This window comes from Dicentrarchus labrax, unplaced genomic scaffold (assembly GCF_905237075.1).
Source record: "Dicentrarchus labrax unplaced genomic scaffold, dlabrax2021, whole genome shotgun sequence".
Taxonomy (NCBI): Eukaryota; Metazoa; Chordata; class Actinopteri; family Moronidae; genus Dicentrarchus; species Dicentrarchus labrax.
The window spans coordinates 7,020,364-7,039,030 of record NW_026136708.1 but is presented as its reverse complement, the minus strand read 5'-3'; the positions used below and the strand labels follow the sequence as shown (position 1 = coordinate 7,039,030).

At 43.7% G+C, this 18,667-nt stretch overlaps 1 protein-coding gene across 4 annotated transcripts in view; it reads left to right on the top strand.

The window, feature by feature from the left end:
• The window catches only part of runx2b (RUNX family transcription factor 2b), a 40,335-nt gene that overhangs the window by 13,062 nt on the left and 8,606 nt on the right, over nt 1-18,667 (top strand). For 3 of the 4 annotated variants that reach the window (XM_051408879.1, XM_051408875.1, XM_051408876.1), the window contains exons 3-5: nt 5,459-5,721; nt 7,167-7,323; nt 9,360-9,464. In XM_051408879.1, the coding sequence (XP_051264839.1) occupies nt 5,459-5,721; nt 7,167-7,323; nt 9,360-9,464 (525 nt within the window). Of the gene's footprint in view, nt 1-3,973; nt 4,328-5,458; nt 5,722-7,166; nt 7,324-9,359; nt 9,465-18,667 lie in introns of those variants that run through there. The other variant, XM_051408877.1, reaches the window with a different exon arrangement.

Genomic DNA, 18,667 nt, shown 5'->3' with positions numbered 1-18,667 from the left:
TCTCACCGAGAAATAAATACATTAAACTCTATAGGCACGGCCGCTCCAGCCACCTCAAAGTCTAATACAAAACTTGGATTACACTCACACAAAAATGGTTTTGCTCGGGAACACGCACGCACACACACACACAAACACACACCGCAGAACGTGCCGTCCTCGTCCTCTAACAGTTCACAGTGATGTCACGGGCTCGGTGACAAACAGTCATTAAGGGCTTAGCCATGATCTGGGATCAGTGCGTGGATGTGAGTCGTGAGGTTGTGTGGATGAGGTCACGAGGAGTAAAGTTTCTGCCCGTCATCATCCTCCTCTGCTGGCTAGCTGGTTCACTAACTGACTGCCCCGTTGGCCGGCTACCAGCCCAAGTCCAACTAACTGACCGGCAGGCTAGTTTTGTGGCCGCGTTTCTGCTCCTCTGGTTGGTTTGGTTGATTGGCTAGTAGACTGGATCTTTGGCCGCTTTACTGCCGAGCCTTGGTGGGCTCGCTGATTGGTTAGCTGGCAGTGCCGGTTGGCTGGTGGCCCGCCAAACATGGAAACAACCCGTTAGAGCTGAAAAGGCCTGGGCCTCGTCACAGCGCTCCTCTAGAAAGCTATAATTAAGTGTCTTGAAAAACGCACCACTGTGAAATGTAGCCTTAATCCTGAGTCTTCAGTGGCTGTACTTTTCCTCTTGAATGACGAGAGTATGTGCTCGTGAAAAGAAGGTTGCTCTCTTGTGTTTTTATTATTTTTCTTTGTGACGGAGGCGATTAGAAAAGTGCGTGAACCCATACAGCCAAGCATGTTCTGCTCGACTCTTGATGTACTTTTTAGCATCAGTTCTGTCCCCTCAGCTTTCCTAATGGTGTTAATAGTGAGGACGCATTGGCCTCTAAGTGTCTGTTTGTTTGTGTCTCTGTGCATGTCAAACGAAAGAGAGATGTAAAGAAGCTGACAGACGCGCAGTTATAAAAAGAGAAGAGAGATTCTGCGTGGTTGGTTTGCTGTCAACATTATAGACAGCGTGTGTGTGTGTACATATTAGCGGTTCACACAGTCTTTGTCATTCCAAGTGGGAATGAGAACAGAAAGTTTTATTATACGCTTGATATCTCGACAGGAAAATTAGTCAGAGAGCGTCAGCTGAGTTTGATTTTTATTGAAAACAAATAATTGAAACTGAGCGGCAGAAATACAATATTACCATAAATCATAAAACGCACATCCTGCTCAATGTGGTACACTGTGGTTCTTCACTGTTAGTGACTTCTCCTACTGTGCAATGACTCCAAGCCAGTGTAACACAGTAGATGAATAATACCAGAGCCGAGAGAGACGATCCAGCTGTGCACCAGGCGAGCAGCAGCCGCACTGAACGAACAGCTTTATGCTAGATTCATTACTACATAATATAAAGTCTGTTAATACTAGGCGGGATAGGCCAGATATCCGAAAAGTGCAATACTGCGTCAACGTTCCAGCATTCACATTTAATCAAAAGTAGATTTTTTGGCTGGGTTTAATCCAGGACACTGAAGCAGGGAAGTGGTATTTTTTGATTGAACAGCGTATTCTGGCACATTAACGCCTTCTCTGGTGTCTCCTTCACATCTCCGGGACTTCAAACGACGGATTTTAAACTCAGAGGTTGCCCTACCTCTGACTGACAGAGAGCCAAGGCAGCAGGCCTTACTGTATGAATGCGGGGCTGTATCCTGTAGGGAGCTGGAAGACAGATGCTGGACGTACAGCGGAGAGGCAAAGCGGAGTCAGATGGGACAAACACTCTTTGATGAGCCGAGCTTGTCAGGGTTTAAGTCACGACTATACCGGGGCGGGGGGGTGTGTGAGGCCTTTGTGGCCTGAAGATCAGGCTCTTCCTGCCGCTGCCTGTGATGGGACAATAACAGAGTGCAGAAAATTCTAATTTAAGACTGATTAGTTGGCCTAAAATGTGAATGTAAGTTGATTGTCTTGATAAAATCAGGTTGTGAAATGTATATAATGTACTCATTGATGTTTCTTTTATGAATCAACCATACAAAAAAAATGAAACAGTTCCAGAATAAAATTCCAGTTCAAACACATATGCATTAAAAATAATTAGGCTGATTAAATTGATGGCATGAAATTGACTCAAGGGTTGTTATTATTTCATCCCTAACATTTCCTAAATTAAATTCCACTACTAACATTAAGGATGTTTTCCACATTACCCCAAATGTATTCAGCGGTGAAAAAGTGATATTATCAGAGCTGAAACTTAACTCTGTTGGAATAACCGGCTCCACGGTTCCTGCAAGGCCATGTTTATCACTATTACAGATTTAATTACTACTATTCACATTTATCCATCCATGAATTGTTAGTTGATCTTTGAGAATGTTGGACAATGTGAACCATATTTCTGGTGTTTGGGGCACTCAGAGGGGAAGTGTAACTCAATCACTCTTTTTTTTCTCCTCCTCCCCGTCCACATGACGAGGTGCCAGATGCGTGTCAGTGCTTTCAGACTTTATATATATCCCTCCCACATCCTCACACACACACAACAGACATGTCTGCATGTGCACACCAACATACATACATACTTATGAAACACAAGAAGTCAAGTTATTTCAAGTTACGTTTAGTACTCAAGCTTTAATACTTCTTTTTTCTCTTAACACAGAACTCTTATTATAAAATGTATAAGACTGTATGCCACTTTACAGCATAAAAACAAGCTGCAAAACGCTGTGACAGGACCCAAATAACCTGACAGCTGTGCTCCCAGCAGCTCCCAGTAGTCCCTTTTATTTTGAAACAGGCCCGGAGTATCAAAGGCCTTTGTCTTAAAGACTCTATGCAATAAAAGCCTGTTTGGGAGCAACGGAAAAGGAACACACAGTGGCAATACACATGCTGCTGTGTGATGTGGCACTCAAAAAAGACTCACTGGGAGACTGATGGGTAATCAGGGGAGAGGGTGGGGTGGCTGATGAGAGCCGGCTGAGATATGGAGTCTCACAGAGGGTAGATGATGCCCTCTACAGTAGACACTGGAGGGGCAGGCGAAGCAGGCCTACTCACTAACTGCCCTCAGAGCCAGATCCACTAAAATATGAGACATTTCAGCACTAAAATAAAAGCATAAAATTGTTTTTTATTTTATTTTTTATTCAAACAGAGTTTTCTCTCACAGTGGGGAGTTGTAATTATGTAAGGATGTTAAGGTGCCATTAGTGCTTTATGAAATAAGATTTCATCAAAATATTTGTTTTTGTATTTGTGATGTTTGTTTTTGCTTTGGAAAATATCTTATTTGCAAGTTAAATATTTGTGTATCATTCATTTTGCAGTGGTGGAAGAAGTATTTAGATCCTTATTTAAGTATAAGTAGCAATACCTCTCTGTGAAAATGTCCCTTATTAGAAAATATTACATAAAAAAGTACCAAATGTATTTCAGTATCAAAAGTAAAAGTATTCATAAAAATGCCCCCTGTGAGCATTATACTAGTATATGTCTTGTTATATAGGAGCATTTAACTAATGTGTAAGTAGTATTTTACTGTTGAAGTTGGAAGAGTGATTTTGAACTACTTTGTATACTGGTGGGTAGTTTCATCTATAAAAAGCTATAAGCTCATCATGTTTTGTTTGTAAAATCTTAATCTACAAATTAACTAAAGCTGACAGATAAATGTAGTGGAATAAAAAACATTTCCCTCTGAGACGTAGTGGAGTAGAAGTATTAGCAAGTGAAGTACATGTAAATATATTAAATATGCACCTAAGTCCAGTACTTGAGTAAATGTACATTCCACCACTGTCATTTTAAGATATGAATAGTAACTTGTTGTGCGTAATTACGCATTGTGGAAGTCTCCCATAGGCTGATCTTTTGGCGCTGTTTTAGGTTTACATGTAATGAATTTGTGGCTGTATGACCATTTTACAAGCTGTATGAGACACAGCAGATTATGAAATATAATTTTACACAATTGACTTTTTCTCGGTTTACACAAGAAACGGCCACATGTGTGGATGCACATAAATTAAAGCCCGTGTAAAGTAGAGTACCTGTACACCTGCACAACAGCTCTCCCCTGCGACCGAGTGAAACTCTACTCCTGCCTCTACCTGACTCACCGCTCTCCGGTGACTCACTCACTCCTACCTTATGTAGTGTAACTCACTTCTCACCCGGCCTCGGCTCTCCGAACGCTCTTCTGAGGCGCGTATTGTCAGGACACTGGTAACACAACACGGACTGACTGACTGACGCGTGTTACCGACTGGAAATGACCATCCCCAGAGTTAGGAGCGCGCGGATGGTCCAGGGGAGCGGTAACATGTCGGTATGTACGGCAGGGCTGTGTGTGTGTGTGTGTGTGTGTGTGTGTGTGAACCTTTTTGACTGTGAATGAGGACGGAAGAGAGAAAGGCGTGAAACGTAGCCCCATGTGTGTTTCATGAAGGTATAGACATTACACGGAGACCTGTCCGGTCGTCTATATAGGCGTGATAGATTATGGCAGAGGGAATGGATCTGACTCCAGACACCACGTGTTGGAGTCGCATCAGCGCAATAATTGCTGGGCGCTCGAGCTATATAAACCACAAAAAGCCTGAGCACGGGAAACCCCGGCCTCCAAACACTAACCACATTTACGGCTACAAAAACGGGATTCTATTTTCCGCCTCCTTCACCTCACGGGCGATGATTTTTTTCCCCCCGACTTCATCAAGCTTTTTAACCCTATATACAAAACCTGCGGCACGGCCGAGAGACTTTACGGAGAAATATGTACAATTTGCAGGCGTCGCGGGGTTATAGCTCTGTTAAGTATTGTTACAGCTTATTCCTTTGATTTTGAAAACGTTTTTGTGTGTGTACATAGCCTGCGGGCTCTCTGAGAGCCTTTCAGTTTGGCACAAAGACTTCAATGACGCACCTGGAGCAGCGCTTTGGCTTTTCACTAAAGGAAGACAGACAAAAAAACTTTTTTGAGCATCTGGGTCGGCTGTTCCATTTTAGACCTGCTTTTTTTTTTTTTTTTTTTGAAATTGTATAGCCTATTACGCGCTCGGACATTTATTTGATGTTATTTATATCCACACATGAGCAACTACGCCTGCGTTATGGCGCATGGACGCTTCCCCCGAGAAGTTTGAAAAAAAAAAAGAGCTTGTCATTTAAAACATCATCAAGTTTTCAAGGGTTGTTTTTCTTCCCGGAGAAGTATATTTTATGTCGTTTGAAGGCGCCCACTAAAGTTTGTAGTGGAGAGAGTTTGGAAACGCGGTGTGCGCTCACAAAGTCCCATTTTCCATTGGCAGACGCGCTGAGGTTCAGAGAGCAGCACCGCACACTCCCGAGTTTTCTCCCCCCCCTCCCCGAGTGTGTGTGAGGGAAAGAAAGAGACGAGCTGGAGAGCTTTTGCTGCCTTTTTTGATAATCCACGCTGTTGTGATGCGAATTCCCGTAGATCCCAGCGCCAGTCGGAGGTTCAGTCCGCCGTCCAATAGCCTCCAGCCGGTCCCAGGGAAGATGAACGATGTGAGCTCTCCAGCCGGGCAGCCGGACGCAGCGGCGGCGGTGCCAAGACTGCGTCCCCACGAAAACCGCAGCATGGCCGAGATCATCGCCGACCACCCGGCCGAGCTGGTCCGGACCGACAGCCCCAACTTTCTGTGCTCGGTCCTGCCCTCCCACTGGCGGTGCAACAAGACGCTCCCTGTCGCCTTTAAGGTGAGTCCCGTCTCAGTGTTGTGCTGCTCGATTAAAAGGGGGGTAAACCACAATGTGATTCGGTGTTCTCTGTGACCACTAAATCAAACCGAAAATGTAATTTTTAAAAGGGTGAGTGCATGTTTTTTTTTTTCTTTAAAAACCCGATCTTAAATTAATTTCAGACCGATGACGATGATGATGATTTTAGCAGGGTTTTGTTGTATTTACTCTCTCGTCCCATTTTACTTTTTTATCACCTAGATTTATCAGTTTGTTGTGTGTTGTTATTACACACTTTTTTTAATGTCACTTTACAAACAGAAGAAAATTAAAAAAAATGTTAGAGCTTTGGTAAAAATGTGTCTAAATGTCAAATGAGGAAAGGAATCACATGCTCATATTGTTTTCTTTTCACATTTTCTAAACAAACAAAACGTGCATTTTATTTATTGCTATATAAACTATAATAATTGTGACTCATTTAAAAAGCTTTCCCATCCAGTAAATAATTCCACAATCGAAGCTTTGTTTCCATGGTGATTATTTACTGTTTTCTGTATTTGGCAATAATATAAATATTTTTAAAATGATTAGAATAATATATTACAGCATGGTATACATATGTTACAGCCACACTGTGGCCTATTGTAAGCAACATTTTAATGATTATACTAAATTATTGTAATTAGTCTTCACATGTTGAGTTTTATTGACCTTAATGAGCAGAAAAGCAAATATAGAAATATATATTTTAACACACAGTAAAGACTTATTGTTTATACATTTCAGGCCTCCTAAGGCGTTTTTGAAGTCTTGACAATTTCTTTGCTCCCATGATCATTCACAGGAAAGGCCCTATTAATTACTTGACAGATATTATTTAAAGGACAGATCAAAGACACACCAAAGTGGAAATTTGTAGCTGTAGCCCTGGCTCCAAATCAAATCTGACACATTTTAAAATATATGTGTTATTTAACTGTTCTTATTACAACAGCTCTGTAATTATTGCTGCTCTGTAGGCCTACTCATGCTCTTTTATCTGCATCCAGGAATCTAAATGATAACACGAGGCTTAGACGCTTTTGTTTTAAAGACTGCATTCGAGAAGTGAAGAAATTAAATCCATTTATCAACTGATGATTTGAAGGAGGGGGGTATGATGTAAAACAAGTCTGTCACATCAGCTAGACAAATACTTTCATCAGTGACACTGAAAATGACACTAAGATTTTATTTCTCTCCGCTTTTGGCTTTCACACTGAAGGAATTCCTTTATTACTTTTTTTGCTATAATTATTTTTCTAATTTTCTTTAACCACAATCAGAGGGTGGAAGAGATGGAGTGTATATTTTAACAATTTCAAGTCACACAACGAGGAAGTAAAATGTGTGTATTCCCTTAAAACTTTGCCCCAAGTTGTTCCTAAATTCCTGCCCTTTGACCTTTGTGCCCCTGACAGGTGGTTGCCCTGGGAGACATACCTGATGGGACCGTTGTCACAGTAATGGCAGGCAACGACGAGAACTACTCTGCCGAGCTGCGGAATGCCTCAGGTGTGATGAAGAACCAAGTAGCGCGTTTCAACGACCTTCGTTTCGTGGGCCGCAGTGGCAGAGGTGAGGCCTGAAACACTCTGGGATCCATTCATTGTGCACTACTACGACTCAGTAGGAGCTATTAGGTTCAGTGGTGTGGATTAGTGGTCACATTCCCTTCGTGGCAACCACATAATGATCTCTAACTCTGGGCTCAAATCCCACCACCCGTCTCCTAAAGTCTGAGTGGTGAATCATGTTGCGTCCATTCTCTTTGCTTACATTTTTTTAAAATCTTTTAAAGCAGGTGGGAAAAGCTTTGTTTCCTACTTTGGAACAAAGCTTCGGAGAAAGATAGGATAAGCGTCAGTCCAACATTAGCTGATAATGAAGTGTTGATCTGATATCAAGCAATACATCTTATATCTAATCTTTTTCCTTTGCTTCATGTTCACCTGACATGACCCCACTCAGTTCAGGCTTATTAGCATGTTGGGTGGTGCTGCAGCCCCATGGCTCATCACTCTGCACATATCCTCAGGCTGTCAGGCAGCGAGGCAGAGGCGCCCTCCTATTGGGTCAAATGGCATTCCCTGAATATTTGGCATCACCAAAGCGACTTGTTGCATCATTTACCATCTTGTTACTAAATCATCTTATTTAGGATTTGAGATTTGGAACTGAGGAAGTGCTCTCACCCTCTCTGACCCTCACTGGAAATAGTTTTGCACTCTTTCTGACTGTATAAGTCTCACAGAAAGTGGTCGCCTACATTAAGTTTGAGGGTGATAAGCGCTGTCAGCAGCTCCACCAGTGACTTTCCCTCTCAGTTTCCTTCTCTGTTGTAGCTGTCAAAAAGGGCGGAAGCAGAGGCAGTCAGGGGGGATGAGGGGCAACAAAGTGTAGAGAGCAGAGGAGGCATGGTGGGTGAAGCTGTTGCCATGGAGACCTTGCGTGCGTCTCATTGCTGTGACACAGAATCTAGTCACAGGAAGTGACATAGGAGCCAGGGGAGATCAGACTACGAGGTGTCTGAAATGAATACCCGGCAATGACAGAGATAAGTACAAGCAGAGCGAACTGATAGGATGTTAGATAGCTAAAAGTCATGCACACAGAGGCAGGGGGAGCCAGCAGAGATGGACGAGGACTGATAGTTACTGGGCTGACATGGTGCCACAGTACAATGACAGCAAGGATGGATAGGACAGATGATTCAGAGAGTAATGCGATACATGTGATAACATCGTTAGAGTTAATAGTGTAGTAGTGTACGGGATTGCCTCGACAGTAAACCCGAATTAGATAACAGGTAATGGATGACAGCAGCGATTATGGCAGGGAAGGAGGGAGGTGACGCACTAGGTGTCCCACTTTATCATCGATCACAAGCTCTGGTTCACCCACATGTACCTCAAATCAGGTATGTGGAACACCTGCTGCACCTGTGATCTGCTATCACCATGAATCATCATGTCTCTTCCTAGAAGGGCATGTTTACACTGAACTAGACTGTGGAGCAGAAGAAGGGAGGATACGCTCGGGTAGTTGGTTGCGACTGAATGGACAGCTGCTCCGATGAGTCGCTGCAGCAGAACTGCCCCCCACTTCCTGCTTCCTGTGCGTAGCCATGGTTACGTGATGCGTCTGCATACCTCAGACGTTAGTACTTCTGCTGACTTGGCTTTGGCACTCTGATTCATAGCGTTCCTCATGGATGCACATATGAGCATACACACACAACACACACACACACACACACACACACACACACTTAACCCCAAGGCAGCAACTGCTAGGGATTATCAAGAGAGGAAGTGACTATTAAAATGCCTCTCGCCCACTCACACTGCGTTACACTGGGAGAGAGTCTGGATAACAAGATACTGGCTCCTTCAGTCAATCTTCCATTTAGGCTTTGCCAAAGAACCTAAATAGACCCTCTCAAAGAGCCAATGTTGTCTGCCGTTAATCCTCTTAAAGTCGATTTCTCCCAGTTTGTATTGGCTATTATGTGATCACAACCACACTTGTGACTTGGGGATGGTTTAGCTATGAATGCAGGTCATTGTCTCCGCAGATGGTATGTCATTTGATGTTGTTTGATGTCACCACAGGCAAGAGCTTCACGCTGACAATCACAGTATTCACCAACCCACCACAAGTGGCCACTTACCACCGAGCCATAAAGGTCACCGTGGATGGACCGCGTGAGCCCAGGAGTGAGTACAAAGACACGCACATACAGTACAGTATGGGAATATGCTTACGCACGCAGCAAACTACATTCCACTTCCTTTACTCTGCCTTTAAAGGGGTACACCAGTGATTTAGTCTTGTATTTTAAAAAATGTGGGGAGATTCAAAAGGAGTGGTCAAAATTGAAGCAGCAGAGGCCAGAATATCCTGACTTTTAACCCTAAAGTTCCCTCAAGCTCCAAATATAATGGGTCCTACATTTCCCATAATGCAACTCAATTGTATCTTTGATTAGACACTCCCTGCCTTCTAGATGGCCACACCCCAACCCTCAAGTTTGTAACACAAGCCCACTTTCTCATGCCTCAGTCAAGATAACCCTGATGATATATATATATTTTTTTTAAATCTCCCTCCACAGAATTCATTATACTGTGAACTGCTTTCACAGGCTGAGTAGTACTCCTTGTGACGAAGAAATCAGTGGAGTGCCCCTTTAACTAAGCCATGGGTGTGGCTGACTGAGCAGCTGGCCAATGGCAACAAATGCCCAGCTAAAACAGTGACAGGCTAATAAAACAAGTTAATTAACCAAAAAAAAAAGTTTTACTGGAAAAAAGTTCTGATTGTGTTAATTAGCAATCAACAGGCTTTTAATTAAGTTGACCTCTCAGACAGCTCAGCCTCCCCATGTGAAATAAAAAGTGAGGCAGAATATTCCTGAGAGGGTACACTGGGTAGCAGAATGCTAGCATCAGCTCATTTTAATGGGCCATATAAAAACAACTGAGGAGGGAAAAAAAACTTTACTATAGCCATCAGTGCCAACTGGTCTGGCATGCAGCTGTTTCCCCAACCCTCCTCCCTATTCATAAAAAAAACATATTCTCATCTCATGGCGTCTCAATGAACAATATCACATCACAAACAACCCACCCACCCGCCTGCCCCATCACATATGGCACCAGGACGCACAGAGACACAGAGGAGCCGGGAGACAGTAGGATTAGTACCACCATCAGTCTCTGTTGTAGGAAACCTGCCCATGGTGCCAAAAAACGCCTCAGACACTCAACATTCAGCGTTCATCAACACGCACCCTGAAACAAAGGCACATGCTTGTCGTCAAACGCACATGTACTCCCAATCACACCCACTTTTTCCCCTCCTCGCTCTCGAGCCATTTTGTTTGATCAAAAGCATTTCCTGTGCATCTGCTGTCCCCCGTCAGATGACTTTCAAACAAGTCCTGTTATTCGGTGGCGAGCAGATGGGAGTCGGAGCTGAATTTGTTTAGAAAAGCCCCAGTTCGGTCTCAACAAAATTGCTGTCTTAGATTTGTGTCTAGAAAGCCTTCCTGGAAGCCTGGACATATGTGAAGTGAGATTGAGTCATTAAAACTAGACAAAGGCAGCACTACCTGATATCAGGTGAAGGGGATTGTGGAATAGTGAAGAAACTTCAGACTTTCGACTATTATTCTGCCCTTTGTCCTAGATCAATTTGTGGTCTGCGACAAAGCTTTAAAGTTAAAGTCTGCAAGCTTTAACTTCAGTCTCAGGACAGTAATTTAAGCAATAAAGAGTATGTCATCATACGTAACCCCTGAACTTCTTTACTTTGCTGTTAAGTGGTCAGAATTGCAGCGCCGGTGTAATTTACCCAGAAACTAAAGCCAGAACACGTCTCCCTCTCAGGGGTCATTAAGCTGAGGTCGGAGGGTGGCAAAACACACATGTGCCCTCTCAACTGCGTCTCCCCTCCTTCGGGTTTTCAGCACGGAGCGACTCGGAGCTGAGAGCACCGGCTGTCTCCAAAACTGATTCTATCTGTGAACGCTTCATTGACACATGGGGGGGCTTTGTCGGCCATTACAGCTCTATTTTGTGTTAAACGAGTGGGTAATTAGGAGGCCTGTGGTACACCGGGCCCCTACAGGGAGGGTCCACACAGAGACATACGAGAGAAAGAACAGTGGGCTGTCTTGAGCCTGACATACACTGGAACTCTGTGGCCCTTCTCTGTAAAAACACAGTGTTGCTTCTAGAAAATAAGCTGACAATAACACTTGATTTCAACATGGGCTGGTAACTGGGCAGAAAGGCAAAAATTAATAACCCTTCTGTGTGCTTTTATGCATTTTCTTTTACACTTTTCCTGATGTTATTGGCAATTTCTGCTCCCTGTTAATGACTTGCCTGGTTGTGGGTGTCTCATTCAGGAAGGACATTTTGTGTCGGCCTGTTTGATGAGCCTTATGGTAGCCATATGAGTCTTCCTGAGGGATGTCATTTCCCCAGCGGTTCCTCATCTAATGTCAGTGGGGGTATAAAGTTGGACCACCCGCGAATGAACAGGGGTTCATATCTCTGAAGTGTGGTGCAGAGCTTTAGCTAATTAATTGCGTGGTCAGAGTGACGAATATCAATGAGGCCTAGTTTAAAGATCTGTGGTATGATTTTCCTTAGAGGTTTACAGTGTGTGTGTGTGTGTGTGTGTGTGTGTGTGTGTGTGTGTGTGTGTGTATGTGTGGGTATGGTAAGTGGTTAGACAGGTCCCTCTGGCCACTGTGTTATTAGCAGGAGGCTAACTCGGTTTCTGTGGCTCGCATTGTGCTTAATCGCTTGACAGCTCTTGGTTACTCTGTGGTTTGCCACTGCACCAACAACCCAGCGAGTGTGCGCACATGTATGTGTTTGTGTGTGTTAATGCGTGTGGGCATGTCCGTGTCTGTTTGCTCATGTAGATACGAATGTAAATACATGCATGTCTGTCTTCTAGCGTCTGCATCTGCATGTGTGCACCCAAATGACATGTTTTGCACAGAGAGTGTGTGTTATTGGTGTCATTAGTCTAGTGTAGCCACAGTGCTGATTTGGAGCAGAGCTAATAGACCTCATTAAATGTCATTTTGAGCTAATAGACAGGGAGTGGTTGTTTAAACCAATATGCTTTTATAGGTGGCTCTGTCTCCTTTCAGCTGCTCCTGACGGTGGCTGCAGCCAGCTGAGACAAACTTCCTGAGTGATAATAACCTAGCCGTAATAACACAATATACTAGGCTTTCTGTCCAAACCCACTGTTCTCATTATAGTTAATTGATGACAGACAAACATAGGAGGTGACAAAAACCATTGTGGCGTCACACATACTGTGTCTTGCTGTGGCATACTGCAGTGGTTATTGTGCATAACTGAGTGTGAGTGACGTGTGTGTGTGTGTTGTGTGTCAGCGGTGGAGGTTAGCGGTCAGGCCCGTCTCTGCTCTCTGGTGTTTGAAGCTGCTAGGTCTGGGGGGTTCTGGGCTTGGGGACAGGGTCGTGTTTTGGTTCGATTTTGGTCAGGGTGTTAACAAGTCTGGTGAAGGGGCCCTGGTTACTTACAGGCCTGCAGACAATATTAGTGGTTCAGGAGACCTGTGTGCCAAGCCAAACTCTTCCTGTGACACACACATACTAACACATAAAACGGTACACAATACTTGCACATTGAACTTTATTTGTATTGCACTTTTTCAAAACAAGTTACAGAGGGATTCACATAGCAAATAATATGTGCACTAAAATATTAATATACAGACAAGGGGGGAAATAAAGTAAAATCACACTTGAAAATACCGTGACAAATTAGGGCTAGGGCTTTGTTTGACAAAGAAGACAAGGAAGTTTCTTCAGAAAGGAATTCCAGTCTCCTTTAGTTATACTAACCTGGAGACTAGCCTGGAGACCCTTGCTAGAGGACCTCAGGCTGTGGTCCGGCTCACAGGAGTTGACACATGTATTTGGGGGCTAGACCTAATTTAGCCTTGATCATAATCAGGACCTAATAAAATTATCTCTGATTTATTGTAATTTAGCTGCAGGAAACATCCTGTGTTTAACCTTGTCAAGGCAGTTCATAAAAGTGACAAGCTTGCTATAATGGACAAATATTATTTATACATATGGCCTACTGTCGTCTGCATACAAATTAATATTACATTTGCAAATAATTTCCCCTAAAGGAAGCATGCAAACTGAAAAAATAGCATACCGAAAACTGAGCCTTGTGGCACCCCACAAGTCAGATAGGCAGTAGAGGATAAAGCAGGTTCCGTTGTATCAAATCACCCACACATCTAAACTTATACGCCTTATTGGAGTAGTTGCTAGGCTGCATCCTATTAAAACTCTTTAAAACTAGCATCTTCAGTGCTGCTGGGCTGGAAACAGTATGAGTAAGTCAGATGCCTTCATTAACGTGTCTGTCATGACAACACCAGAAGGCCTCTGAACTGTGTCATCACACACATGCTGTTACATGCACTTGTAAGGTACTGTTTACCTGCTGTAACGCCTGGGCTTTGTTTCTTACAACAGCCGTTCATGCTCAGTGCCAAATGCTAAGATCCTCACAGATGCTAATTACATAGTATCACTATTTAGATTATGTAAGCCAGCTTTCATTTCATTTCCTTGAATTATGTACAGTAATATGAGCCCCTTTATGTTTCTGGATTATCATTCCTTGTCAGTGACTACATCAAGCAAAAAAAATAGAATGTGCTTTTGTACCTCATCCAGGTAATTTCTGGAGGATTTCGGAAGAGTCAGCAAACTCTTTTCTCCCTCACAGACAGATACACGCCCACACCTATCTGCTGCTTCCTTACTCAAAGCAGCTTTTAACAATGGGAGCCGGACAAATAAAACTCACCCAAACATCAGGAGGAAAAGGAATGAAAAGAGGGAGGGAGGAGGGGAAAAAAGAGAGAAGAGAAAAAAAGGGCTGCAGGCTTTTCCAGAGGCAGTCAGTCAGTTGAATGTCTTATGAAGTTCCTTGAAGAGGTGCCAAGGCCTTTACAACACAAAACACAAAATCATTCAGTGGGAGGGAGAGACAGAGAGAAGGACAGCAGAATAAAGAGGGAGAAAGAGAGGCAGAAAGTGAATCGTACAAAGAGACAAAGATTAAGAAAGAAGGTCTAGAATTGGTTGGCCCTGAGCTGCAGCAAAAAACATCTCCGGGGGATTTGTTCTCCTCTGTTCTGAATCAAAACACTTTAATGCGAGCAGAGAGGTGCAGAGGGAGCCTGTCTGAAAACCACACACAAGCCAAACGGTGTGTGTGTGAGTGTGAGTGTGTGCACTTTTTAAACTTTGTGCAATATCATACAAATGTGTATATAATGTGTTTTTGTGTTCAATAAATGTTTCGACTTTGGGAATTGTGTATGTCTGTGTGTTTGTTTGTGTGTGTGTGTGTGTGTGTGTGTGTGTGTGTGTGTGTGTGTGTGTGTGTGTGTGCGTGTGCGTATGTGTATGCCCTTCCCTTGCCTGGCTTGCTTCCTCCGGGCTGGAACGCATGGACCACACAGACGGCTGGCAGCGCTCCACGACAGCCTGGCTCCCCCTTTCTCTCCGTCTCCTTCTCTCCTTCTCGCTCGCTGCCTCATCTCCCACACCTCTCCTCTCTCCTCTCTTTTTTACTTCTTCCTCTGTTCTCTCCTTTTATTCCAATTCCGTATTTATTGTCTCCTTTCTCTCCCTTCCTCCCTCCTCCTTCCTCTATACCAGACCCCCATGGTAGACGGTAGACGGGCGTCTGGCTGTCACCCACTCAGCGCTTTTCCTTTCGAGCCACGCTCTGCCAGCTTCAGATTGCCACCTGAAATAATTCATTGTTTCTGACCGCTCACAAAAACAACATGGCCACTGTGAGGGCTCCAAATAAAAAAGTGAAATATGGACCTAGTGTATTCATTCATCGACTTTACTGGCTGTTCCACTGTGAGCGGACTGCCACACACACACACACACACACACACACATGCACACACACACACACACACGTACACACAACACAGACTGGCTGATTCAACCCAGGCTCCATGAGCATGGGGGTTTTTCTGAATCAGCCCCAAAGATGCATTCATCCAATCGCACCCGGTGATCATAAACCAGACTGAAGGGCTTAGAGGGCATGACGTGACACCAAATTTATAAATTATCCCATTTATTCAGGATTTTCTGGCGCTCCGCATTTTCCTCACATGTTACTTAGTCAGGCAGCAAGCAGGAGAATTTCCTGATGATGTGTCTGCAGTGATAGCTGAAACTTGATGTGTTGGTGTTGGGGAGGAAAAGGGGGGGATGTAGAGACTTGAAATAGCTACAGCTAGCCTAGCCCCATACAGCTGTAACACAAGCCATCTACCAGCATCTCGAAAGCTCATTAATAAACAAGTTTTTTGTAACAAATTTTATTACCTTTAGACAGCGCCAGGCTAACTGTTTCCCCCTGTTTCCGGTCTTAACACTAGGCTAAGCTAGCCGGCTGCTGGCTGTAGCCTCATATTTACCGTGCAAACTATATTGTATCAATCTCTCATCGAGGAAGCAAATGAGCACATTGTCATGAAAAATCCCTGTACAAACCATTCCCTAGCTACAAAAATTTGGGTATTTGAGGAATATTTTTAGCCAGGACATACAACAGCTAACCATCTGTCAAAGATCTCTGTGCTCAGGCTCAGATTCAATTTAATGCTGCCATTAATTACTGAGGACTTTTATTCTGTTTGCCTTCTTGCTCTTACTAACGTTATCAGATCAGCAGGGGCAAGTTGAATCCAGACTTATGTCTCAGAGACGGCTGAAATAATACTATTCTAGGATCAGTGTGCAACTGTGTGATTAGAGATACTATCTATAGAGGTGTCATTAATAATCTTTCTTAGTGTGTGTTCATGTGGGCGCCTGTATTGTGTGTGCATGTGTAAGGGTGTACAGTATACATGATGAGTGTGTGCAAATATGCATGATTGCATATGCAGACGTGTGTTTGCATATGTCCATTCTTGCATGTGTGTGTTTCTGTGTGTGTATGCAAAAGTTGCTCACATCTGGTCTGAATCTGTCCATGTTTCCGGCCGCTGGCTGGGCAGGGAAGTGGCAGGCGCTATCGAAAATCTCCGCTGTTTTCACAGGGATGATGGGAATCTCAGGGACTTTCCCTACGGCAGTGAAATCATCCGCCTTTCCCGCTCCTTTAAATACCCCCGGCTCATTCCTCCACCCTGCTAGGGTTCCGATAAAACAGCTGAGACGTCTTGTGTTTGGCAACAGTTGTCCTCTAAAAGGTGTAATTAACTCATGAAAAACTGTATTTACTGTCAAGGCCTGCTAAACTAATGGACTTGAGGTCTGGCTGTTTGGAGTGTAAATTGGACCTTAATGTGGTGGTTGACATGCTGCATTCCTATAGGAGGAAAAATACGTTTATGTTTCCTTTAAACTGGGTTGCATCCATAGGTTTTTTGACATTATGGTTGTCCAGGGTGGAAGCTGAGAGCTACTGAAATTGTGTTTCAAGTTTTAAGTTACCAGTGACAGAGAGCTGGCTTGTCACGCAGATCAGGATTGTCTTTATCTCCTTAAATATACATGTAAATATCTGTCTATATTTTAGGATTTTCTTCTAAGATGTTGAAACCCTAAACCCTCGCTAACTATTTCACCATTTGCTGTACTCCGTGCTCAGCACTCTTCACAGAGCCTGTGTCTCCTGACTGGTTCAGACCCATCCACAGCTCTTAATTTACTGGTCATCAGGGTCTCTTCCTCTCCATGTGCCTCCTCCCCCTCGCGTCCGTCCCCTTCAGTCTCCCCTCATCTCCCTTGGTCTCCCATTGCTATTTATTCCCATCACTAGGAGACAGGCTGTGCACAAAGGCCGCACTGTGTCCTGGGGCTTTTTTAGAATAGAAATTTGGTCTGTTGAAAATGGAAACGCTATGATTGACTGGGCACAGCTTGCACAGAGAGATGAGAAATGCCAGCAAGAGGCACAAATTATCCCCAGGAACGATGGAGAAATATTATTAATGAAATATGGCCTTGAATTATGTTATAAAGCAAAAAAAACTTCAATAAGCTGAGGTTTTCAAGTAGCTGATATTATCCACGTTCCAAAGCAACTATGTAAAGAAGCCGATGATGAGATTGTCTGTTTATTTTGAACTGTATGATGCCAGTCTGGTAACGTCACTGTAATAAAAATCATGGTCTGTCTGACTGTCACTGGCTGCATTTTCACTGCTGCTATTTTCAAGCCATTGCAGAGCAGAATTCCAAACAGTTTTCCCAGAATAAATGAATTTGTTGTGAAGAGTCAGATGGTTTATAAAAGCATTTCTGAGGCTGAAATAAAATTTTCAAACTTGCATTAGTGGAAAAATGCGACAAAGGATGGGGCAGATTATTTTATTTGATGGTGAAAGTGACATAAAATCTAGGGAGAGAGAGAGAGAGAAAGGTAGGGATGGCATGCAACAAAGCTCCTCAGCTTGGGGGGGGGGGTCATTAGCACACATGTTACAACCCCCTGTGAGGCAGTTTTCAGTGGTCTTTGATCTTTGTAATGGTGATTCAGTAACACAAATGATGATTTTTTTCTTTTCTGAAGATCTCCTCTCCCTCCATCACACCCACCCAGTGCCATAGGTGTAGTGCCAGGCCTTTGTTCCTAGCGCAGGCAGGTTGGGCAGGATTCTGAAGTAGCTCAGTGTTTCTGTCTGAGCCAGCTGGAGCTCTGCCAAGCACAGCAGGAGTTTCTACTCTCCTCTGTTTGATATTTACTTTACCGCCTTTACAGGGGAACTAGTGCAAGACCAGACAGACATACTGACACAGGCCTGTGTCAGTGCTAAAAGGGACTGTGTGTATACAGGCCTTTCTTTCTACCCCACCTTTGCTAAACTATAGTCTACACCTGGGCCCCTGGGTAAGAGGCCGATAGCGCTGCTGGAATAGAAATGGGCTGACTCAGGCAGAGCAAGTGACACATTGTGTTGTGCTTGTGTGCACAATCTGTGTGTTTGCAATGTGCGTGTACTGTATTTGTATATTGGAGGACTCTAGAGTTACCAGCCTGAAACAGACATGAGAATAGAATCAGGTATATAAGGGGTGTAAAATTATCAGCAGGGGATTGCAGGAAAAGAATGGGTAAAATATATTTGGCATAGGTTACGACTCCTGTGGGGATAATGGGGCAATAGCGTGAGAGCTTGTGTTTACCTGAGGAAGAAGCCTCAGGTTAAAGCTAAACATGCATGCAACTTCTCACTCTCAGTATCTTCCTGTCTTAACTCTCTCTTTTTCTCTCATGCAAGGTGATACAAGGTAATTGCCTTTGGTAATTAGCAGGATGTAGCATCCCATTCCCAAAAGCCTCTGTAACCTCCT